The following is a 26342-nucleotide window of genomic DNA, read 5'->3' as shown; positions in this document are numbered from 1 at the left end:
CGGGGAGGGCGCGCCGAGAAGCGCCAAGCAACAAGTCCGCCTGCTGCTCCGTCGAGGGAGGTGTGGGGGGAGAGCCCGAGTCTTTCCTCCGAACACCTGGGGGAAGGTTGGCGAGCGCCGCTCTTTGGGATCTTCCTCACGGTTCTCTGACCCTTCTTCCGCGCCGGCTTGGATGGCTGCTTCGGGGGTCCTTGCATTACCGCCTTTGGTCCAGGTCACCTTTGCGCATTGAAAAAAAGAGAGAGAGAAAGAGGTGCATTTGGTTTGGGGGCTGCTGCTTTGTTTTGTTTTTCGCTTGGTGGGAAAGGGATCCTCTCTTGGCTAACTTGCCCCTTCACGCCGGAGGAGAGGGAGGAAACTTAACTGCGGTCGCCCCCGCCCGCCCCAGCAAAAGCATGGTGGGGAAAACAAGCCAGGAAGCCAAGGGTCAGGATGCCAAGAGCGAGACCAGCTGCTTTGGAGGTCAGCGCTGCTGTTGGGGCAGGACTGCGCCCTCCAGCTGGCTGCTGGCTGCCTTCCTCCTCTCCGTGGTATCCATCGCTTCCTGTGTGTATCTGGGGATGAAGACCAGTGACCTTCAGGCCAGGGTCTTGGCCATTGAGACCGCCCAAGGGGACTTGTCTGCTGCTTCTTACCAGCTGCTGCCCAGCTATTCCTTGGATCAGCTGAATTCCTGGATGCAGGAAAAAGTGGAGCGACTTCTGGCTCAGGTGTGGTGGCCTGGGGAATGGAGGGGTGGATGAGGGCATCCCAGGGAAAGGTGGTAGTGAGTTTGCCCACAAAGGTTGCTTGTTTACTGACGGGACTGGTTCTAAACCGCTGGCTACATCTTAGCCAGAAGGTCTGTGTGTTTACCAATGGGACCGGTATATTTACTCCCTAGATTGCACTAAATAAAAGTGTGAGAAATATGTGGGAGTGTGTTGTCTATGAGTCCAGAGAGAAAAACCCAGGTGAATATAGGATGGAATGTGGGAAAGGGATGGAGATTGCTAGGCCGTCTGTGCTGGAAAGTATCCCTTAATTTAATTTAGCCTCTTTGGGGAACTGATTCTCTGGGTCTGCTAGGACTTAGCCCTAGGACCAGTTTTGAATTTCAGGGTTGGTAAGGTAACATAGATGAAGAGACTGTCTCTGAAAATGCACAGATCCCCCCCCCCCAGCCCCAGTTTTCTTCCTGTCTACCAGGCACATGAGTATTAGAAGGAAGGGTACCAAATCAAATAGTGTGCTGGCTGAGCAGATTTAAGTTTTGGGACCTTTTGTTTTAGAAATGAAGTTCAGGTTGCTAGTTGCTAGAGTAAACTCTTAAAAATCACAGTCACTGTAGTGGAGTGCTCTGAAGCTAAAGGAAATAAGGGACATCTGTTGTGTTCTGTGGGCACAGAGTAAAGAGACAGACTTCTAAAATAAGGCATAACCCTTGGAAAAAAAGACATCTGGCAACCTTACCAAGACTACTTTACATGTGTTTAAAAACGATGTCATTCCTACTGAACAAGAGAAATCCCTTTTACTTCATGGTGAGGGTCATGGCTCCTAAATGCTTTGCTGAGATCCTTGAGAACATAAAAAGAATATTTCAAACCTGAGGCTCAGACAAGAAGCCTATGCAGATATTTGGCTGTAAAGTGTGGTTCCAAATTTCAGTGTGCTGCCAGGACCAGTCCCCCAGAGACTATTTGGCAGCCGCCAGACCTCAGTTGGCAGCAGTTACTCCTATAATGTGGTAGCATTTGACCTTCATCTATAAAATATTCATTGCTCTCTCATCTCTAATTTACAGATAGGCACCCAAGTCCAACTTCTCTGCCTTTGTTTTGCACCTCACAGATGCTGTGGGAAGGGTGGGTGACTGTGCTCCTGTGAAGAGGAAACATATTGTTGCTGTGCAGGGGAATGCCTTCATGTGTGTGTGTGTTACCATGTAACCCATTAGTTATTGTCAGAGCGAGTAAGTGATTCCACTTGATTGAAATCTAAGTGATGAAGCTATTATAAGTTAAGCAGGTTATAAAATAACAATATATCTTGATTTAACATGAACATGGAGAACATTTTACACAGTCCAGCTTCTTCTGCCAAGGTCTGAACCTCTACCTAATGTTTCCCCCCCCACCATCATTTCTCTTTTCATACAGAAGTCCTATGAGCATATGGCAAAAATCAGAATAGCGAGAGAAGTTCCTTCCGAATGCAACTGTCCACCAGGTAAACAGGAGCAATGTGGAATTATTTCATTTTGGCACAGTTTTATCTACTGCCTCTGAGATATACATTCAGTATTAGCTGATATTTATTTAACAGTTTAACGTTCTTTTGATAAATTGATTAAACTAAAATGTAGAAAGTTTGCTTATATCTTCTGTGAGGTTTTAATTGACAGAGAAGAAAAATGTTGATTAGCATATGGGAGCAACCCTAAATTGACTACATAAAAGAGGGTTTTATATAAATAGGTGGGATTCTTCTTTCACATAAGGCGTGAATTGAATTAAATGGGGTTTATTCCCTAAAAGTAAATTTAAGGTCACAAATTAAAGCCAAAATGATATGAGCAATCATTTGGGAGTAAAATCCCACTGAACTTGATGGAATTTATTATAGAGATGTGCAGGTTCAGACTGTAATGCAGCAGTCTTAAATTTAAATTTGTGAGTAAATCCCGTTGAGCTCAGTGGGACTTACTTCTGAGCAAAACGTGCATATGTTGGGCCTGCCCATCTATGTATTTCAAAACAAGTTTTATTCAGAGCAGAAGAATTCACATCCAAACAAATGTGTTTTAAGACTGAAGTGTCAGATGGGTAAACGCATGCGTATCATGGTGCAAGCAGCCCAGAGACATTTGCATTTAACTAGAAGCAATGTACATTGCAATGTTATATGGTACAGGATCACATCTGTGGCTCGTTTCTAGTGCTGTTTAGTTCTTCTGAAGTGCAATATGCTAAGTACATCAAACAGCTCAAAAAGCAGACCCCCAAATAATTTTAGTGTTCGGTTTCAGTTTGCATTAAAGTATGCATAAACTTTTTGGTTACTGTTTCCTTCATCGCTATAAAGAAATATGTTACAAACTGACTGCATGTCTCATGCTGTATATTATAAGCAATATGAGCTCAGCACTGAAATTCATTAACTGTAGTGGAAATACTTTATAAGCAAACCTTAAAATGTTGGTTCTGTGAAAATTGGGAGAACAAGAAATTTGTTAAACTCTGATTTGGGGAGGGAGTGAATCTTGTGCAGCTTAGGTAATATCATTCACATGTTTCCACTGATTTTAGAAGTTATGGAATAAAGGTAATGATGTTCTGCTTCAAGTTTGCTGATGGTGGAGTGCATTATATGATAAGATACTGTTGTGTAGGCTTAATAAGCACCTTGACAAAATGACACAATGAATGTATAGTTACTGCAGTATGGAACATGAGGTAACTGTGATGTAGCTATTGAATACTCAAGAGCTTTGAAGCGCAAATATTTGGTCAGGCATTGAACAGGATTACAAGCATTGGAACCATTAAGCATAGAAGAAGACTGAACCTAAGAATCGAAGGTCATTTCACACATTAAGCAGAATCAAATCTACATCACAGCATCTTGATAAGTACATGTGTATGATGCATATCTTTACAGCTATGTTGGTCACATTAATACTTCATATTTTAAGGCATCCACTTAAAACATCTTAGGTTTGTATATATTGAAAAGTGTAATGTTCTGTGGCCCTGATGCCTTACACTGGCCTGGGTCACACGGGCAGGAAAATGCGGGGGGGGGGGGGAGCGTGGCTGTTTGCCCTGGGGCAAAATAACGTGCGGTTGCGCCAGCAGACGTACCGTGGAGGTCCCGTGGTAGGGGGGAGGTGCTGAGCACACCACAATCCTGCGCCGCGGCAAAGAAGCGGCACGGCAAATGGGTGGTTTTTTTCGGACACCAAAGTGTGCGCATGCCCCGTTGGGTGTTTGTGTGCATCCCATTGACAGTTGGAAAAAAAAAAACTTTATACGAGGGGGCATGGGCGGGCGCCGGAACTACCTCCGGAAACGCGATCAGATGCCCACCCTTGCCCTGTGGTTACCGGAAACAAGTAACTCTGAGGTACTAGTTTTTAACCGCGCATCTTCGGCGGGAAGCCTCGGGTTCGCCACGGGAACGCTACGCTTCCCAGATGTGGCGGTGAGATCGTGCCCAGAAAATCCGCCTATCTTCCGTCTCTCTAGCGTGCCTAATGCTCCGTGTGACCGCAGCCACTGATAGTTAAACTCATTATGTTTGGTTACTATTAAGAAGAATTAAAATTAAGCAAGAGATACAAAAGTTTTGTAACTCTCTTTGCCCTACATTACAAACCCCCCCAGACCAAATGAAGTTACACCATTTACTGGCCCAACTAATGTTCCAGATTCTGGAAGTGGAGTTGATTATTGCTTAGGGTTGCCAGCCTCCAGGTAGGACCAAGAGATCTCCTGAAACTACAACTGATCTTCAAACAACAGAAATCAGTTCACCTAGAGAAAATGGCTGCTTAGGAGGGTGGAGTCTATGGCAGTATACCCCACTGAGGTCCCTCCCCTCCCCTGGCTTTCTCCTCAGATCCCCAGGAGTTTCCCGTCTTGACATTGGGAGCTTTATATAATTGCTTAAGGGCCCATATCTCAAGAAGCATTCTCAGTAACCCAAAAACTCAAACTTCTGTAAGAGCAGAGCTAATATGACAGAAAATACTTCTTCTAGTTGGGATGTGCAGATGTTCTATTTAACTAACATTTGCATAGAACAGATACTTTGAATAAAGTTTAGGCTGTAATATGAAAGATCCCAATTATCCCTCGGTGACATGATCCCACAGGCAGATTAGACTGTAGCACTGGTACTTTTCACTAGTAGTATTCTCTATTAATGTTTATTGCTGAAACAAATGGTAATGACTGTAGCTGCTGAGTTTCCCAGTCCCCTCCCAGGCTTAGCTTCTTTCCATGACTGCTTTTGCTGTTTTTCTTCTATACTACCACTAGAGCTCCACATTACCTCAAATATTACCTGCTTTTTCCTTTTTTGGGCTTGCTTTCTTGCATTATATTGAATCGAATGGATTACAGACATGGAAGGCATATGTCTAAATGATGGATAAAAAGCACATGTTTCATGGATCCAAAGCTTTCAAAATTAGGGTAGATATATATGGATAGAATGTTAAAATGTTTTATAAGGAAGAATTAAATTGTCAACGGATGAGAAATGAGGTAGAGTGCTCCTAGTATTTTGATCAATATCCCATTCTGAAAACAGCTTAACTGTAACTAAAAGTCAAATTGTTGTATGACTGCTGCATTTTGAAATGACTGCATTAGTTCCAACTAAATGATAGTGATGTGTGACCCTTCACAAGGGTACGTACAGGTCTGGGAGTTCTCAAAAAACCCCAAATTTGGCTAATGTGCTCTTATTTTAGCTTAACCCTCATCACAGGCATAATTCAGTCCAAACTGTTTTCTTCTAGAAGGACAAGTAATAAAATAATTAACAAGTGGGATCTTGACTGGGTGAGGACTCCTGGAAATAGGCTTGGTACACCCCGTATGAAAAATGGAGCCATCCCTCAGTCAGAATGCGAGTTGTACTCTGCGTTTACAGTGTTTACACACATCCATCAATACCCACCTGAGCTTCACTGCATCAAAGGGCAGTAGAATCTCACATTGGACCAGAATGCCCACAGGCTTGGTGTATTTAGAATTAATTTCATGCCATATGAAAGCTCCAAAATTTTCAGCTATTGCCAACTGTGAATGAGCTAGAATTAAATTATTTACATTTCTGTGAACACAACTTTTTCCAGTGATTTTTCTGTTTTTTAAAAATGTGCTTGTACTTATATATTAGGTTGCACCAATTCCCACCATTTCCCCCACTTCCTCTGCAGATTCCCACCAGGCTGTTCCTGTGGGTCTATTCTCTGTTTATGTGGCTGAGTGGAGTGGGCTGGCATGTGAGGATTAGGACTTGGGAGGAGGAGGAGGAGATTGGATTTGTACCCTGCCCTTCACTACCCAAAGGTGTCTCAGAGCGGCTTACAAACTCCTTTCCCTTCCCCTCCCCACAACGGACACCCTGTGAGGTAGGTGGGGCTGAGAGAGCTCTTGACAGAAACTGCTCTTTTACAAGAACAGCTCTTATCAGAACTACGGCTTGCCCAAGGTCATCCAGCCAGGTGCAAGTGGAGGAGTGGGGAATCAAACCCGGTTCTCCCAGATTAGAGTCCGCGCACTTAACCACTATAACAAACTGGCTCTCGACTCACTACACTACTCCTCCAGGTGCTGATCATCAGTGCTGAGTATTGCTTCAATCTGCACACGCACACACAAAACCACCCTAAGTATATAGGAACGGAACTCTTTGGGCTGCTGTGGTTCAATGCCTCTAATCATTTTGATTCATAAGTGCAAGCAGTGTCTTCAACTTAAAGCTTTACTTCAGGGTTCCACAGTAACTGTATAGCATAAAATACATGAATGAAGAATGTGATCAGTTCTGAATTATTTGAATGAATTTTACAGTAGGGTTTAGAATGCAAGTACTGTTAAATAAGGCCATCTACCACATGGCCATGGACATTCTTCTGGTACTTTATGAACCCTTTAAAATTTTGAGTTTTATAGTCTCCTTGACAAATAAGTCTTTTGGGAGGGTGGGAAACAGAACCAGTCCCTAAAGACTGAAGTGTTGCAAGTACAGTGAACCTTACTAATTTGTGAGCTTCACCCCTACCTGTTCTCTGTGGCAGGAACCTCTGTGGTCAAACACAATGAGGAACAAATTGGCTTATATCATAATACAATATAACATGGATACAAAATGGACCAGAAAAGAATTGTTCCAAAGTGAAACCACTAGGCACAGAATAAAAGTATAAACGAGGCCTCCAAAGATGCAATCACATGCCAAATGATATTTCACTGATAATAATTTCTGGTCCAGAAAATGCCTTCCAATGATTGTTTAATTCAACCCATGCGTCCTCAGCAAAATTGTCCCATGAAGAAGGCCTATACAGGCCAAAATGCATCAGGTCAAGTCCATTGACCCTTGTGTGTAAGATTTTGGGTTTTTTATATGAGGTGTGATTGAGCCCTTATATGTTTTTAATTCTTTGGTAATAAATACATGTATTTTTATTGTATACATTAAGTTTTTATTGTTGGCCCTCTACTCTGTTTGACTTACCTCTTCAGGTTCTTGGTCCTAGGTTCCAGGGTTAAGTCCCCCCCCCTTTTGTCACTTTTACAAACCAAATAGACGCTGCAATCCTAAGAAAGGTTTTGTGGGAGTAAGCACAATTGAATAAAATGGAACTTACATTTGAGTAGACCTGCTTAGAATTCCTTCAGCACCTTCATTCTTACGTAGTGGAATGTGGGGGGAATCTTTCCTGGAAGCCCTGATAGAGTGGCTAACAACCTGGAGAAAAAAATCAAGGCTTTACCTGTGGAAATGGACAGGTGAAACTTTTCACAGCATGGAGGTCAACCATATCATCTGGTCAATAACAGCTCATGACGCCTCTATTAAGTGGGCAGGACATTTCTTCTCCAGGTTGTTGGCAACCCTAGGCCCTGAGAACTGCCAGCCATCAGAGTAGATAATCTGGGACTAAAGTAGTCTGTTTTTTTTAGTGAAGTAGGTTCAAGATCATTGGAATGATAGGTCAGTATGTTAAGGATTGAAATATCAATGAGAAAATGCCATCTTAAAGTGCTTGTTGATTATATCTTGTCATATGTTTAAGATAAAAAACATACAGTCACTTCCATCTGTTCTGTCACCTCTGTCAAGCTAAAACTCTTTATGCCAAAATTAAAGAAATGGAGGGAAGTATTTAGATGGTTCTGTGAAAGGATTTGAAAATAGTTGCCTTCCCTTCTCTGGTGGCTTCCTAACATTCAGAGCCCAATTTAGGAGTTCTTGAGTGAGAAAGATAAAGGAGGGAGGGTGAGGTGATTTTCTGTAGTACTGTAGAGCTAGAGCACAGAGGAGAGGAAAAGAAGGAAATGGAGCAAGATATAGTGGTAGAATACACCCCTCTCCCCAGAACATATCCTTTATTCCATTGTTGTTGTTGTTTTCCTTAGGGCTTTGTTGTTTTTTAGCCTTCTTTAAAGTTTAGGACCAGCATCAGTTTAAATCTGCCTCACAAGCCCAGCTCTCAGTGCCCCTGTTTTTATTGGAATACCCTTCTCCTTGAGGCTCACCTGACATCTGTGGTTCTCTCTTTTAGGTGCAAGGCTAAAAACCTTCTGTTCACAAGGTTTTTAATTAAGTGGTCTTTTGACATCATTTTAGTATGCTTTTTTTACATTTTTATTTTACAAATATGTAGAAGTTACACAAGAATATATATATGAAAAAAGATGGAACATACAAAAAGAACAAACAACAGCATCACCATATTCCATGAAAGTACAGGAAAAACTTACAGTTTGTTAATACCTATCATACCTACAGACCATATTAAATATAAAGTAGAATCTCTTGCCGGACATTATGAGACCAGTATGTCTGGTTCCAGTTAAGAAAAGATACCATTGTTCTGCAAAAATGACATTTTTTGCATGCTTTTAGTTTGAAACTAGTATTTTATGTTGCTCCATGATCTGTGTCGTTAAGCTGTGGCTGGGTTTGTCATGCTGGATTTTAATGGTGGATTTTAATTAATTTTTGTTTATTCTGTTTGCTTAACATTTTGTATTCTGTCGGGCAGGTTCCCTAGAGAAGTGGCATAAAAATGTGTTCAATAAATAGATATTGCACAGTGTGTTTTGAAGGGGTTAAGGGCTTAGTGTATATAAGAAATGTATATGTGTGTGTTTGTATATTTCTGTTTGATTACAGTAATGCCTTTTTGGTTGCCTTCTTTTTCCAAACTACATATATCTGTCTGACTAGGGTTGCCAGGTGGCTACGAGGTGCCTACCTCGTTCCAGTGGGAGAATTTGGAGGGCATTTTGGGGGTGGGAGGGGACATCAATGACGTGATGATATCACTTCTGAAAGTGATGGCATTGCAATGGTGATGTCGTGGTGACACTCTACTTTTTGGGCACAATGACTACAAACCATAAAGTTTGCCCCAAAAGTGGAGCATTGCTCCCATCGTCGCAGGGACATCTGATTGGGGGCGGGGTTTCTGGCAGGGTGATGTTTCCAGTGGTGGGCAGGAGCCTGCAAAAGCAGGGGATCTCCTGTGCCCACCTGGGGACTGGCACACCATCTCTATCTATCGATCGATCTATCGATCTATTGATCTATCGATCTATCGATCTATCGATCGATCTATCTATCATCTATCATCTATCATCTATCATCTATCTCATCAAGCTCCATCGGCTATCGGGCTATCATCCTATTGTGAATGAAGGTACTTAAACTTAACTGGAAAATGTGTGTCAAAATAGATATGTCTTGAGTACTTCAAGAGTAGGAGGAACTAAATCTTATAAATATTGGGTTATTGAATCCCAGAGGTAAAGTGCCAGCAACATTGTTGGGTGGATGTGTGAAGCAGCAAAGGTAATCTTTGGCCTAATTAAAGGATAAAGAATTATGCTGGAAGGAACAAAAATAAGAAGAATCAACTGAGTGCAAGAATTTAAATATAAGGAATGATATATTAAAATTAATGCAATAATGGAAAAAGCCAATGTAATCAGAAAAGAGGAAGAGAAACAGCCATTGTTACATGCAAGAAAGAAGAAACAATGTATAGAAAGAAGAACAGATACCAGTGATTTTAGATAGGGAAGAAAGAAGGTCACCAAAAAGGGATTACTGTAATCAAGTGGAAAAAAGAAGAGCAATATGTTTGTCAGGTTGCAAAATATTGATATATTGGAGTTGCCTTATACTGAATGAGACCTTTGGTCCATCAAGCTCAGTATTGTCTACTCAGGCTGGCAGAGCCCTCCAAGGTCTCAGGCAGAGGTCTTTCACATCCTCTACTGCCTGGTCCTTTTATCTGGAGATGCTGGGTATTGATCCTGGGAGTTTATGCATGCAAAGCAGAGGCACTTCCACTGAGCCACATTGATAATGAAATTACTTTGTAACAGTGATTTCAATGGATTTAGACTGGAGTAATTCTACATAGGATTGCACTGTTAGATCTAGAGAAATTTAACTTAAAAGTGACAAATATGGTATGCATATGGATTTGTGTGTGTGGTGATATTCCCATAGGTTTGCTAGCCCTCCTGGTGAGAGCAGGGCATCCCCTGCCCACAGAGAGGCAGCAGGAGGAATTTTTAAATTCTTTTTTAAACAGTCTGTTGTGCTCACAGAATTTCTGGAAACTTGATGGTTTTACTATGCAGTTTCTGGTGCTTCCTATAGTGGCGTGACATCATGTCTTGGTTTTCCCTAGAAATAACGTCATGCCATTGCTGATGTCCAGTTCCCCTGGGTTTCCTGCTGGATTCCAGGCCATGTCTGAGAATGTGTAACTGGCCCAAGTTTACCCAGTGAGCTTCCATGGCAGATTTGGGGTTCAAACATGAGTCTCCCAGATCCTAGTTCAAAATTCTTAACTACGGGTGTGCTGTCAGTATAAACTAAGCTGAAAAAAATACCCAATAAATAGATTGGTGTTTATTGGGTATTTTATCAGCTGATCACCAAGGGGGCTGGTGATTTAGCTGTCTGAAAGTGGCCGCCTCCAACCTCTAAAAAATATCTGGGATTTTTCAAGGCCACCTGAATCTCTAAGTCCATTTAAATGCCTTCAGAGTGAACTCTCAGGTATTTAAATGCACTGCACTCCCTTTAAATGACTTTGGCGTTCACTCCTTTTAAACACCTTTGGCATTCACTCACTGTGACAAGGAATCATGGCAGGGCTCGGAGAAGGCATTTAAAGGGATGGGGGCACCTTCTTCTGTGGCCCATAGAATCTTGGGGAGGATTTTGAGGAGAGGCACCAGCAGCTATGGTGCAAATATAGTGCCTCTACCTCAAAAACAGCCCCTCGAGCCCCACATACCCCCAGATTGATTCTCCATTATAGCATATAGGAACCATTGACTATAATGGTCCCCATAGGGTATAATGGTACCAAAAATATTTGGCAGTCCCAAATATTTCCCAAATCCCAATACCATACCAATGTTGGAATTCAGGAATATCGGGAATTACTTATGTTTTTTGGGGGTTCAATATACTCAATCCTGAAAAATACCATTTTTTGTGCACACCATACTCTTATACCACACTGGCTTCTGTGAGATGGCTGCTGTTGAATAGTAGTAAGTAGCTAGGCCTGAGCAGGTCATGCAAGTCAGGTGGTAGCAAGTTTCCTGGCCAAACCAGCCTTTCAAAGGGCCCTTCCCCATGCCTTTTACTGACAAAAACTAAGGCTGGAAATGTTGTGTTTGCATAGCAGTGGCTACTGTGGTCATTCATTTCTTAAAAGCTATGGGTGCTCCTTCTATTATTTAGGGGAGGTTTAACCCTCTTTAATTTTTTTCTGGGTCTTTTCTTAGGTTTGTAGAAAGGTCGGTCTTGTCTGTTCGTGGTTCGAGTCTCTAGTTTTAAGTATCCATAGATGGGGCTACATTGAGAATTAGATATATTGATGCCATCAAAGAAGAAACAAAATAAAAATAAGCAGAAATATTAGCAATCGAAGATGGGGGTGCATCTGGTACCAAAAAAAAATAACAGCACATGAGCAGTATCACCATATCTAATAAGAAACTTGTTGGTCTCTGGTTGATGATGAAAACCCCTCTGTGGAACACCCCACAGACCAAGTAGGGTTCTCTATACAGGTATACAGAAAATATGACTTCATATAAATTAACCTAATGAAAGTAAAGTAACCTTTACAGGCAACCTGATAAGAACTCTCTGAGCAATCTTATGTAGTATAACTTCAGTATAAGTCAACTAGTTTCAGTGGGTTTACTCTGGAGTAGTTCGGCATAGGATTTCACTGTGAATATTTTACAGAAGGAATGGACTATTAAGAGCAGCAGATAGGAAGTAAAAGGAAAAATGAGGGAAAGAAAAACTTGTCAGCTCAAGCCTTGTATATATATAAAACCAGGAGGGGAAGATTTTGAAGTGGGAGTTTGGACATCCAAATTGTCTTCCCTTCCCTTGAGGTCCTTTATCTTTTAATTATGGTGCAGAAGTGAGAATCACTCTGTCCTATACTTGGAAGTAAAACTGGCGTAATTGATATATTTTGGGTCCATTCTGGTTTTGCTGAGCTGAGTGACAGAACACTTACTGATTACAGTGGCAATAAACTCTAGCCTTTTGGAACAGTTGTACAGGAAAATCACCTAGCATCTCAACTGTGCTTTGAACATCTGCCTCCCAGGGCCCAGGATCTACAGGAGAAAAGTGCAACTGTTTGATTAACTTTCTCTGGTTTTGAAGGTTGCCAGCTCTTTGAAAGGAAGATGAAAAATGTGGATGAGTCAGCCTGAAGTTGGTACTGAAGCTCAGTGGGTACACAGCCTTACAAACAGCTTTTATACAACTTAGTGGTCAAGTTCCACTATGTTTAGTATTTCTGTAACTTTTAAAAACATTTTATTCCAACTTTGGAGTGTAAGAATGGCGTACCCAGTTCTGTCACATAACTACCTTCTTTCATGTACAACTAGTTAAAGAACATTGACATATACAAAACCTAACTTGCTATTTCTAAAACTTAAAAAACAAACAAAAGCCCTGTAGCTTGGAATCATTTCTAGTCTGTAAATACTATCAACATTCTGAATTGCTTCTTTCTTCCTTCCTTTTTTTAAAAAAAACATCTGCATCGATTTTGTGTTGTTCCTTTGTCTATTTTGTGTTGATCCTCCAAGATTTCCATAGTTTTCCATGTGAAGTATCCCTACACAATTTGTCATGGGCTTATTATGCACATACATCTTACCACAAATTTTCAGAGCAGTAAACCTTTAAACTTGACTTCTGATTCTGTGCCCGCCTTATGCAGCATTCTTTTCCCTCTTATTCTGCAGATACAATTAAAAAATGCACTTTTCTAAATTGAGGTGGAACATCACCTGTGTCATGTGGGGAATGGCATCCATTTTTTAAAATTATGCAATTGTCCTATCACAGCTGCACAGTAGCGTCCAGCAAACACCTTCCATTTAAATCCTTGTGGTTCAGGTTTTGCACATGCATTTTAGCATTGGTTTGATGAATGAAAGTGAACAGAAAGACAAAGGGGGAAAACGGATGTTGAAACTGACCAGCCTTTTTCTGAAACTAACAAGCAGCTGCAAAGCCCTGTTTTCCATATTGCCAAGCACTAGGGGATTCTCTGCTGTGAAAAATGGGGAAACTGTGAAAAATGGAAAGAGTCACATGTTCTCATATGTTGTGTACAGAATGCATGGTAGAACCCACTGGCACTGCAAGCTGGCTGTGTGTGTGTGTGTACACATGCACGTGTGCAAAGTCAGCTGCAACTCTACCATGCTTTGCACAGGGCTGCAATTTGTATGGGAGAGGAGTCCTCTGGCAGAAGCTCTGGAGAGCTCTTTTAGTATTGTTCCACTAAATTGAAAAAAAGTGGGGGTATTTTTGTTGATGCCCTAGCGCAGCTGCATGGTAATGCTAATTTCCTGTCCTTCCTTGCAAATTTGTGTGGTTTTCTCTTTGTGGTTCTCTAATTTGATCCTGCACACTGGCAGCTTTTTAAAGCCTGTCCTGTGAGGATTGCACTCTTCCTTCAAATGGATCGATCCCAAGCAATTCTTAAATTCAGCAGTTCTCAGAAGGTCCATGTGGCTCAGCTGCTAGGCTTTCAGAGAATGACAAAATGCACCCCCCCAACTTTATTCATTAAAGGAAAAATGTTTTCGAAGTGTTAGGTTTCCCATCCCAGTGTCTCTTTCTCTTTACATCTCATGTCAATTAATTCTGCACTTATGACCCTCCCCTTTATCTTGTTTGCATGCAGCACTGAATTTTCTTTTTTGCGCTGGGGACACTGCTGTTTGCCTCTTCTCTGATACCCCTTTCAAGTCAATACCAGCAGGAAATTAAACCTCATGCAGCTTTTTAAAAACTTCTCCCTGTCATTTAAATTTTTTTAAAATCAGTGATCCAAGACTAGCGATAGCCTCATATAGCTAGACTCATGCCGCTTGTAAAAATAATTAAAAATTTAAAAATGAGGGGGAAATGGAGCTTGTACACCAATGAAGGGGGGAGGATGGCAGAAGGTGCAGAGTGGGTGGAACAACCTTGATGTGGGTGGGGAGGGACCTTTGAGGGGTGGCAAAATGGTAGGGGGAATCCAAAGGAATCTGTACAGTTTTGAATTACCTTCAGCTTGAAAGTGAAACAAGGTGGAAATTGGCACAAAAACACTCAGAAATCCTGGAAAAGCAGCAACCAGAAAGTGAACTGAGCACGGAAGGGAGGAAAGTCAATGCAGAATGACAAGGAAAACCTGATGGACATACACAGTGAAAGTGAGAGAAAACACCCATGCATAGATCTCCAAGCATCGAGAATAAAGTCTGATTTAGTGGACATACACAGTGAAAGTGAGAGAAAACACCCATGCATAATAGTTCATGGTCAAGCAATAAAGTCTGATTTAGTGCTGTTGTATTAAAATGTGTAAAACCAAGTGAGCACTACATGCAAACAAATGTGGGGAAATGAACAGTTGTTTATATTATAGATGGGCAGGAAATTGCATTTTGACAATACTGGATTAATTATGGTGGGTTTTTTTAGTTGATTTGAGGCACGATGTGTAAGAATGTTATTATTGTGTTTGTATTAATAAAATGAAATATGTGTTCCTTGCAGAGTCCCTAAGGAATTAAGTTCCAAAGTAAGTAGTAATCTTAAAAGATAATGTGGAGGGGAAAACTATTTATTTATTGAGAATGTAGATCTCATCTTTCCAAAAGTTCAAGGTAACCTACTACTGTCTATAAAAGACCAGGTAACCAGTAATACACAGTAGATAAAATCCAAAATGTATCAAAAATTGTTAAATGTCCTACCGAATAAAACAAGCTTGCACTTCCTATGGAGTGCCTGCCAGGGGTAAGGGCTTTAGCATACCTCCTTCACTAGGCTGTGTCACAAGGTGGGAACCCCAATGGAGAAGACACTGGCTTTGCAGTTATTATTATTATTATTATTATTTACATTTTTATCCCGCCCTCCCCGGAGGCTCAGGGCGGCTTACACGGCATATCGCCAAATCATACAATAGAACAATAAAAACATTAAAAATATTAAAACACATCACAGTCATAAACAACTTTTTGGTGCTCCTCTCCTAAAAACAAGATGGCCGTCTCCTAGAACGTCCCATTCTCACCCAAAGTGCCCACATCATGATGACCCTGTACAGAAATCATGGAGCGTTGGTGGTACAATGGCGATGGTGGCTCCTATTCGAACGCCTGGTGGAAGAGCTCCATCTTGCAGGCTCTGCGGAACTGTGCTAGGTCTTGCAGAGCCCTGATCTCCCACATGGACCCTAGAATTCTGGAATCTCTAGGCACCTGTTTCCATATGAGAGCCTTAGGAAGGATACTGGGGGTAGAGTTGTCAACCTCCAGGTGGGGCCTAGAGATCGTCTAAATTACAACTGATCTCCAGGAGATCTGGTCCCCTGGAGAAAAGGGCTTCTTTTTATTATTTTTATTTATTTTTGCAATTTCTATGCCGCCCTACCCAGTGGCTCAGGGCGGCTAACAACAATGTTTAAAATAGTAAAACAATTTTACATATACAATAAAACTGGTGCTTCGAATCTATACAGATCTATACATTATATAAGATGCTCGGCGGCTCATATTTGCGGCCCACAACTTAATAGTGAAAGCATCACAGCGCTCCATGGAATCTGGTAGGTGGGCGGCACATCGAAGATAGTATAGCGATGGTGGTGGCGGCGGCTCCTACCCGAAGGCCTGGTGGAAGAGCTCCGTCTTGCAGGCCCTGCGGAACTGCACTAGGTCCCGCAGGGCCCGGATCTCCTCCAGGAGCTCATTCCACCAGGAAGGAGCCACCACCGAAAATGCCCTAGATCTAGTACAGGCCAACCTCGCTGTTCGGGGAGCTGGAACTTCCAGACGGTGGAGCCTCCCCGATCTCAGTGCTCTTGAGGGAACATACGGGAAGAGACGGTCCCTTAGATAGGCAGGGCCCTGGCCATTCTTTGAAGGGTGGACTATATAATATTACACCTCTGGGGCCCCTCCCCTCCCCAAACCCCACCCTCCCAAGACTCCATCTCCCAAATCACCAGGAACCCAGAGCTGGCAAGCCTAGAGGTCACTCTTATGTAGGAGGCCAGGTTATGTACAGGCTTCTGTCTATGGGCTTGGCACCTTCCTGTAACTGCTTGTTTCTTGCATGCTTCCTTAATTGGCACAGTGTCAGCTCATCAGGACCAATGGGTACAGCTACGGCACCAGTCTGCTCCCTTTCGCTAACTTCTGTGTTTGTTCTGCTCTCTCAGTCCTGAACTGTTTTGGGTAGCTGTGGCTGGATGTTGCTCTGGAAGAATGTAAACAAAGCTTGCTGCTCCCAAAAGTGTCAGCACTTTTTCAGTAGAAAAGGTTACACAGTACGTTTTATTCAAAATAACTAATCCTAATATTAGCCTTGGCCAAAATCAAGTGTATTTCAGGTTGGTCAGGGATAGATTAACAATGCATATGGTACAATGGAGGAATGAGCAAAAATGTCTGAGAGAACATTTGGTAAAATTGGGGCAGTAGATATTACAGGAGGCTATACCAATGAATGAAAGTTAAAAGATAATGTGGGACAAGGAAGGTCATAGAAAGTGTTAAAGGTAAGGAGGAGCTTTTATACCATATGTATCAGAATGAGAAACTAGAGAAGGAATCCAAGGAAATCTATAAAAAGTGTGGTCTGTGTTACGGGAAAGGCAAATTGTTTTAGCAGCAGTGTTTTTGTCTGAGGTGTGAAAGAGGAAGGAAGTTGCAGTAGTCAAAGAAGATGAGGAGCAGGAATGAAATGAAGAGAAAGTGGAGGATTTTTGCAATGTTGTGTGAGTAGAAGTGACATGGTAGATCACTGATTTTAATGTGGGAAGCAAAGGAAAGGGGAAGACCAAAGCTTGAATATCTGATAAATAAGGAGGATTGCAATATGCACATGGGCTCACTAGGCCTCAGGGCCCTTGCAGCAAAGGTGTGCATAACAAGTAGGGTGGCCAGGCTCCTGTGATGGCAGGAAATTAAAAAAATGCCAGCAGCATGCACAGTGTGACATCACTTCTAGGGAAAACCTGGAAGTGACATCATGTCACTAGGAATTGCCAGAAACTCTATGGTTTTACCAGAGTTTTAAGCAAGTGCTAGAGCAATCTGATATCATCTCTGGTTTCTTCAGAAAATGATGTCATGGCTCAAGCAATGCTAATGCCTACCTATGACCCCACCCTCCCAACTCCTGCCAGTAACCCTAGTAACAAGCTTGGAGTGGGGCAGTGGTCCATCGTGTAGTGGTCAAGTGGTCCAGGTGTAGTGTTTCAACCTTTTATTTAGAATTCATGGTCTACATACATACAAAGACACACCCCTAAATCCAGACACACCCCTGTGATTGGAAGCTCCCTCCTCTCCACTGATCTCATGTCTGACATAGACCTTAAGGTATTCTGTCTCTCCCATTAATGGCTGCTACAGCCAGCCCCACCCTACAGCACTGGTTCCTGGCCACACTCTCCCCACCAGTCTCCTCAGGGCTGGTAGCTGCTGTCCCTGCTTGCCTTCTCTTAACTGAAACTGTGGCTAATTATAGGTCTGTGTCAAAATGTGTCATTTTTTTTTTTTAGTCCAAGTGATTGAATGAGTCATCGTGGGCCAATTGTGGGGTTTTCTGAATGATACAGTCTTGTTTTGGAACACAAATTGCATTACTAGCTCTGGTAGACAATCTGTGTTTACAGCAAGTTACTTTCAATGTGTCTCTGACTTTGCTCAGTTTCCCCCCACTGCCTTTGACACCAAAGAGCACTCAGTTTTATTGAGATGCCTTGACACCAGAATGGGTTTGTGTTAAAATGGGAGCGGTGGAACTGGGAAGGACTAGGATCAAGGGACCAGTGCAGAGGTTCAGTAAGGACTGCAGAGCAGCTAGCTCATCCAGGAAACTGAGGGGAGAGAGGAGAAGACTGAAGGTGGTAGACTAGAGAAAGGGTGGGGGAGTTAGGTTGATTGCTTCACTGAGCAAGGTGAATGGGGGGGGAGGGGGAGGAAGAGACAAAAGCTTTACAGGATCAGAGGTGGTTCCAGAGATTTCTAGAATGGGTGTAGATCAGAGTGGTATAGTGCTATCGCTTGACCAAATGCATAGCAGAAGGAAGAGACTATGTACTTTAAATCGATAAAAATCAACCAAGTCCGATTTCCTTCAAAGGTCTTATTTCTTAAGTGCCACAACTGCTATTTTAATTTTACTAGGAGATTATGGGCTGGTTTCAGGTGCAGTGCTAAAGTGGAATATACACAAGGATATAATGCTGATGACAACCCAGCACTATGGCAACACATTAGTAATTTTCAGTGTTCTGTAAAGATTGGTCTCTGAGGCATTGCAATTAAGGAGATTTATACAAGAGGAAAGAAATCAATTTCAGGGATTAAAACAGTCTAGAAATTGATATCAGCAGGGTATTTACTACTTTATTATGACAAAAGTAGGTAAACTTATAGACAAATTGTGGCATGAGGAATTTGAAAGTACAGGTCAGCAGAACAAATGAGATGCTATGTTGGTGCACCTTCACAGCTGACAGCCGTCTTTCAGTGCTGTTTTTCCATTTTCTAGCTGTTAAGTCATAATTCTTTTCCTTAATTTTATGGAGGTTTCCTTAATCATTGCTGTTATGCTCCCTAAATAAACATGCTTATTGCCATACCAGGCTTCTCAGTCTGTTTAAGGTTACTTATTATTTCCTTCACAGTGAGATGAAAGGGATTTATTGGCTAAGATAAAGCCAGTTAATTTTGGTCTTGGTGGGGGAGAAATGTGCAGAACATGGGAAAGGATTCTGTACAAATGATTAAAGAAGACTAAGTTCTGAATTGAGCTGTGGTGTAACACTGTCATTTACTGGGTTGCACCCAAGGTGGCTTTGGCTCAGGAACTGTGCATCAATAAAATTCTTTCAAATAATCTGATTTAATACTTTCGGCAGTTTCTCTGTTTTGGCAGACAGTGTGAAAGGAAGCTTATTTCTCCTTTCCACAAAAGCTTACATAGGAAATATATCTATTGGAATCTTACCTTTTAATTATAGATTTGTATGAAAAAAATAGAACCTCTTCTTTACATCAAGGTATGGGGTCCTTCCTGCTGCTAAATTCTTCAAGTAGAATATAAGTTCTGTTGAACTGTTTGAAAATACTTCCCATTCTGTTTAAACTTTACAGAGGAAGTGGTACTGAAGTGGTATGGAAGAACAACAAAACTTTCTGATTGCTTTCATAGCTTACTCTGGTTGTCAAATTATTTGGTTTAATAGAGACAGCACTCAGATGTACTTAACTGCAGTTAAGTAATAATGTATATGGAACTGGCTGTTGTCATTAGTACACATTTCTCACTTCTCAGTCCTTCCCTGTCTCTTCTCACTCAGAGAATCATGATTAAAAACTAGCTTCAGTTATCCATGATGTACAAGCACAGGTTAACCAGAGTTAGGTAAAGGTAAAGGTTCCCTTGCTCGAAAGCCAGTCGAATCCGACTCTAGGGTTGCGGTGCTCATCTCCGTTTCAAAGCCAAAGAGCCAGCGCTGTCCAAAGACGTTTCCGTGGTCATGTGGCCGGCATGACTAAACACCAAGGCGCACGGAACGTTACCTTCCCACCGAAGTGGTACCTATTTATCTACTTGCAATTTCTTGCTTTCGAACTGCTAGGTTGGCAGGAGCTGGAACTAGAGACAGGAGCTCACCCTGTCTTGCGACACCCGGGTCTTGAACTGCTGAACTACTGACCTTCCACAGCCTGCAGTTCAGCGTCTTAACCAATGAGACATTTGATGTGAGTCAGATGTGTGACCAAGGACACGCCTTTAAAAGTTCTTTCTGCTCCTGTTCTGCTCTGCAGCCCAGAGCCACAGGAAGAGAGGCTTCAGCCTTCCTTCCCTTTTACTCCTTGTCCTTTTGGCAACTAATTAAATGGTTGGGGGTGGGGTCTAAGTGCCCTGTTGCTGGGATCCTTGTGTCTGCCCACACATGTGAGCAATGCTCCCTCTAAGCTGCGGAGTCCTGTGAGCAAAAGTTCTACTTTGTGAGCTACTGGCATTAAAGTTGTGAGCGAACAGTTTGGCTGCTTCATAAATGAGTTTGCTCTGGAGCCATCCTTCCTGAGCTAAGAGAAAAATGTGTGAGCTGGAAGCTAAAGAACTGTGAGCTAGCTCACACTAACTCAGCTTAGAGGGAACACTGCATGTGAGATTCCTGGTATGCACTGGAAACTTGTACTGTGGATTTCCCCAACAGGCCAAATGAAGAATATTGTACCGGGGGGAGGGAGAAGCCTCTTCTTCAGTCACAGAGATGGTGTTAGCCACAGGGCAACCAGGGTAGCTACTCCAGGCCATACACTAGGGAGGGCCCAACTGCCTTGTTGCCCTGGTTGCCAGCAGCCAATGTTGGCTTCTGTGGACAGCTTCGTGGCAGGGTCTCCCCTGACTTTACAGTGTGCACGGTACCCGATTCAGATTGCTTCTATGGCGCAAGAATCACTAAGACTGCCCCTGTCCATTCGTGCCATAATTGCGATCTAAGTGGGGCACCATATAGGCAGGAACTGAGGGAAACCTTGGATAGAATAGTCCACCTTAACAGCAGACTCCAGAAGGAGCATCATTCTCTGTTTTCATTTCTGCTTGTATTCAGAAATGAATTTAGTTTGAGGGTGACAGCAGTATTTCCATTTTTATGTTTTGTTTTGGGTACAAAAGTATCTATGGCAGAAAGCATATAAGGGAGCAAAAAATTGCTTTCTCTTTTTAATCTTGAATGTTCTATTCCTTCTTTAGCACTCAACCAATAGTCCCTGCTTACAGAGATTTTAATAAAAGCAAAAGTATTGTCTTGTCTTTTCCTTTCCTTTTCAAGAGATCCAAAAGCCTTTTAAAAAAATCCTTTTGATGAAATCCAAAAGCTAATCAGGCCTTTTCAAGAGACCCAAAAGCCTTTAAAAAAATCCTTTTAATGAAATCCAAAAGCTAATCAGACCTGTAGGTCAGTACAGGTGTGCTTTTGAAATGTTTTTTTCCAATCCAAAAGGTTCATAAAATAAATTGAATTGGTGTGTAAGAGAGGTGGCCTACCCAATATTGGGATCTCTTTTAATCTTTTCCTAGGTTCTCTGTATTTGTCTTTTTTACTTTTTTACATCTGTCAGGGTCATGGAAAATATTCAAAATATTTGGAAAATTAAATTTCGGTTCAATTTTTGTCCTATGCATAAACAATGCATCTTTCTGTTTTTGGGGGGATTTCAGCCACAACTCCATTTTTTAAATTCTTCAGATTTTTTTGCAAGCCTGTTTGTAGAAAAATCTCTTCTCTATGGCTATGTTGAGAATTAGATACATTGATATATAGTGACTCAGGGAAGTATCTAGACATGTACTATACTTGTACATGTAGTGAGGAATCATTATATCTTGTCTAGATAAGTGGAGACAAAATCAATATCCACAGTATATGAACTAAATTATAGTTCATATATTGTAGATATTGATTTCAGATACCTTTCTCCCTGTGAGCAGTCAGTTGAATTCAGCCTAAACACTTCCCTGATTTCTATAGTAAGCTGGGGGGGGGGGGAACCCTTGGTAAAGTGTGGAGCCTAATTTGTAAGCAAACATAGTATGGAAGATGGTGTAACATGTTTATTGCTGATGCAGCACCAAAGTTAGAAGTGTGGTTTTTGAAAAATTGATGCCTTTGAAATGGCTTACGTCTTGCCTTAAACTGAAGGTGTTTTAATCCTTGAATCATCCCTTTATTTTTACAAATGGAAAATAGCTCAGATTGGCTTATAAAGACCCATTTTGTGGCGTGAATTTAAACCTGTATTTTAAAACTTTAAAAGCAACCCTAGGAATTTAGACTGTCATTCTGAACATAAAGTTATTGTGATTAATGATCATAACTTGATCCTTTTCACGGTAAACCAGACAGCTGTTTTGTTCAAAGGAGCCCATGCAACAATAATCAGCATTTGTTGCACTTAATGAGTGCATGGAAAAAAAAACCCTTGGTCTTGTCAGTAGCATAGTTCTGGTTAAGGATGCAGCTTTAATTGGTTCCAGTGACAGAGTAATTGGTAAGACCCTACAAATCAAGAATTCACATCTATTTTTGCAGCTCACAATTTATTGTGATTCTTTTAATATATTTTTTAAAGTACTCATTTTGAGGCAGAGCCATAATCAGGGGTGCATGGGGGTGTTGGGGTGCTAATTAAATTACTGGCCTTGCCAGGCATGGAGCAGGAAGGCCAGCTTGGCCCATGCATGTGGCCACAGCCAGTGGTGACGTAGCAGCAGCCCCAAGGCGGCAGCACCCAAGACTAGCACCCTGCCAGCTGATATTGCTGGAAGGATGGCACTGGCAGAGACTGCTGGAATTGGGTGGAGCTGGGTGAGGGCAGGCCCACCAGCCCTGCCTCTGTCAGCTAGAAGAAGAGGGAAGAGAGAGGAGATAGCTCTCTTGTCCCCACATGTTCCTTGTGCCCGCAGTAGCTGGAGAGGCATGGCACAGCTCCTGGGTTCGCTATGCTGTGGTCTGTTGGGGTGCTGCCAATTTGATAGGGGGCACAGTCCCTAGCGCCCCACAGCTGGCTATGGGCCTTGCTTTGAGTAGGGCTGCCAAGCCGCGGCAGGGGATCCGTGCGTCTTCACAGGATCCCTGCCACGGGGGACAGCGATACGCGTTGCACCGCCGTCACCTGGATGTGACGTTACACGTCGCTCTGGCAATGGGGCAGCCCTAGTTTTGAGATTTATATAATCTAGTGACAGGGGTTTTGGATTGATCTTGTTGAGCAATATCATATCCAAATAATATTGATTACATATAATAGCTAGATGAAAATGGATCTTTAAACTGTAATCTTAAACCATTAGAGTGGAAAGACCTGAGTGTCTGAATTCTAATTAGCAAATGAGGCAGGGTCAGCATTAGCATACCTTGAGGTAGGGCAGCTGCCAGGGCCCAGAACTTCTAGGGGGTCCACTGTCATTAACTACTTACCCATGCTCTTCCCCTGACACCTATTTGTCCTTCCTCCACCTGCTCACTTGCAAGTGCTCTGCCACCAGTACTTCCAGCTGCAGCCTACGCTACATTCCAGGTAGATTCTCTGTGCTAAATCTGAGATTGATGTGACAAATTTTATTTTATTGTTAGAAGTTTCAAGCTGTAGAACTGCAAAACATCTGTAGAACTGACACAACATCTAATGGAACCATTCTTGTGGAGTCCATGATGTGGACATGCTGCAAAAGCCTTCCACTAAAAGCAGCAGAATGGGGTTTAGTTAATTCTCATTGCAACGGGAATTAAATTTATGTATAAATAACTGCACTTACATTTTACCATTCTTGTTATGTTTTGCCTTTCTGTCTACTCATTCCATCGTCTGATTTTAAATTGCAAGCTTTTCTCAAGCACAGTCCTATCTAGTTTTGCTTATGAAATTATATAAAGTGATATATGTACTAATGGTGCTTTATGAATAGCAATAATTGTGGCTAACTCATGCCCCATTGATTTTAATGGGATGTAGGGCATTTTCACACATGATGGTTTAAAATCTTAGTCCGTCTTTTAACAGGTTTATAATGTCAATGGAAAGCCTACATTTGCCAGAATGTTCATTCACATGACAAATGCCTATGCTTTGCTTTCTTTTCCACAATAAAAACCACCAGGCATTTCAATAAAGAGACAGAGCACTATATGTAAAAATCCTCTTAATTATGGCTGACTTTGCCTGGATTGTGCTGAAGTATTCTAAAAATGAATCCACACTCAGGGGGTTAAAAAAAGATTTATTTATGCATCCCAATTAGTGTTTTTAAAAAGCAGAGTGATAACAGAAAGTTTAATAGGAACGTTTTGTCAGAATTGGTGTGGTGTAACCACTGGAGGGTTAAATTGGCTTGGAAGCCTCAAGGTGCTCATCAGTAGTTCCTGTTTTCCTGCATATCCTACCTGGATTGATTTTGCCAGTTGCAATCTAGAATGAAGAAGGAACAATAGCTAAACAACAGATAAACATGTAACCATATCTGAATACCTATATCCTTGCAGGATGGAGTAGGTTTTTTTTAAAAAAAATGCTTGCACTAAATATTTAGGACAAAAGAAGAAAAAAGTAAAGGTGCCACTAGGCTCAGACTTAGTTGGGCAACTTATGTTTATGTGTCACAAGATCCCAAGAACAGGTGTCCTCCTCACATCTTTTAGGAGGCTGTTCCACAGGAGTGGAGCAGCCACAGAAAAGCTGGGGATGTAAACAATCATATCATTGAGTTTTTATTTATTTAAAACATTTATTAGACACCTTTCTCCCTTACAGAACTCAAGGTGGCTTACCATATAAATAAAACATTATAAAAAGCACTAAAAACCACAATTGTGAAACTCACAAAAAGACACAATTTTAAAAACTTCAATTAGGACTGCCAATAATAAGAGCACTGGTTCAGAATATCAACAGCATCCTTGGAATTAGGTGGAAAAGAAAGGTAAAACTCAGTATTATCTGCAGATTGGCGACATCATAGTCCATACCTCCTGATGACTTCCCCCAGTGACTTCATATAAATATTAAATAGCATAGAGGATAAGATGGAGCTCTGTGGAACTCCACAGGTCAGTGACCATGGGGAAGAGCAGGAATCCCCCAACACTATCTTTTGAGACCGACTTCCACGTAGGACACGAACCATTGTAATATGGTGCCCCTCAGTTCCAGTGCTGAGAGTCAGCTCAGTCAAATACAATGGTTGATAGTATCAAAGGCTGCTAAGAGATCTAGCAGAACAAGCAGAGTCACATTCTCCCTGTCTAGTTCTTGATAGAGGTCATACACCAAGGCAACCAAATAAGTTTCTGTCTAAATCCTGGCCTGAAGTCAGATTGAAATGGGTCCAGAAAAGCCGTCTCTTCCAAGAACCCCTGGAGCTGAGAAACAACAACCCACTCTAGCACCTTGCCCAAGAATGGAAGATTGGAAACTGGCTGGAAATTTTCTAACATAGGACTCAAGGACTGTTTTTTTAAAAAACAGGTCTAGTTACTGCCTCTTTGAGTATGAGTGGCACAAGGTGGAAAAATCTCCTGGCACTGACAAGAACCCATCAGGATCCATCAAGCTCCTGGGGTCCAGCACCCCTGTAGAGCAAACAGGAAACAGTAAGTCTGAGCTCTATCAGGTAAATTATTGGTCTATTACACCTCCAGGTCATTCTCCCCAGCAGTGTAGTAGACCATAAGGGGACTATTAGAAGATCTTAAAATTATTGAATGGGAGACAGTGGGTTTTATCCAGGGTAAACTGGCAATTTCCTTCCCACTTCAGACACTCCTCAAGTTGTTCTTCAGGGTCGCCTATTGTCCAGGAGCAGAATTTCTTGGCAATCAGTGGTCTGTGTTGTGAGTGTGGAGGCAGGAAAGAGCCATTCTGTCATTGAACAATTTAGTCTGGATCCAACCCAGTATCCGATCCAATCTGAAGGACTGCTGACATTTCCACAGATGCCAGGACATTCCAATTCATCTCATTTCTTTTTATAGTTTTTTTCTGAGCCACGAATGGATGCCTTTTCAAATGGTTTGGTAATTCCCTTGCAGTCCTTCTGTACAACAGTCCTCTCCCTTCACTTCCATAGAGTCAGTTCACATTTTTGGTATCTGTTGGCTTAAATTTGTAGCATTTTTGGCCATGCACATCATGATAGAGAGATGTGAAGTCTCCTCAAACTCTAATGTTTTTCAGAATGGCTTCATATTTCATGAGCCTAACTTGATAAGAATACAACCAGCTTAATTGAGAATTTTCCTGGTGACAATTATTTATGCATTCATGTAATATAAATAGAACAATGTTGTGTGGTGCAATGGATACAGTACGGACTGCCTGCCACTGATCTTGCTCAGAGCTGAAGTAAATCTCTTTAGCCTAATCAAGTATTATTAATAGCTCTTGGGTTGAGAGTAATGGGTTCATGATTATTCAGGCTCCTTGGGAAAATTCATGCTGAATTTAAGAAGA

The 26342-nt window shown here is 41.8% G+C and overlaps 1 protein-coding gene across 1 annotated transcript in view; it reads left to right on the top strand.

Moving 5' to 3' along the window:
• The first annotated feature begins 395 nt into the window (after window positions 1-395).
• Window positions 396-26342, top strand: part of COL25A1 (collagen, type XXV, alpha 1) — a 450407-nt gene continuing 424460 nt past the window's right edge. Inside the window, exons 1-2 of the mRNA XM_015426262.1 lie at window positions 396-710; window positions 2142-2211. Coding sequence (XP_015281748.1) covers window positions 396-710; window positions 2142-2211 — 385 coding nt within the window. The remainder of the gene's footprint in view (window positions 711-2141; window positions 2212-26342) is intronic.

The sequence above is a fragment of the Gekko japonicus genome, unplaced genomic scaffold, assembly GCF_001447785.1.
Source record: "Gekko japonicus isolate JY-2015 unplaced genomic scaffold, Gekko_japonicus_V1.1 scaffold173, whole genome shotgun sequence".
In the NCBI taxonomy this organism is placed as follows: domain Eukaryota; kingdom Metazoa; phylum Chordata; class Lepidosauria; order Squamata; family Gekkonidae; genus Gekko; species Gekko japonicus.
The sequence above is the reverse complement of the archived record's forward strand: the minus strand, read 5'-3'. Positions and strand labels throughout refer to the sequence as shown.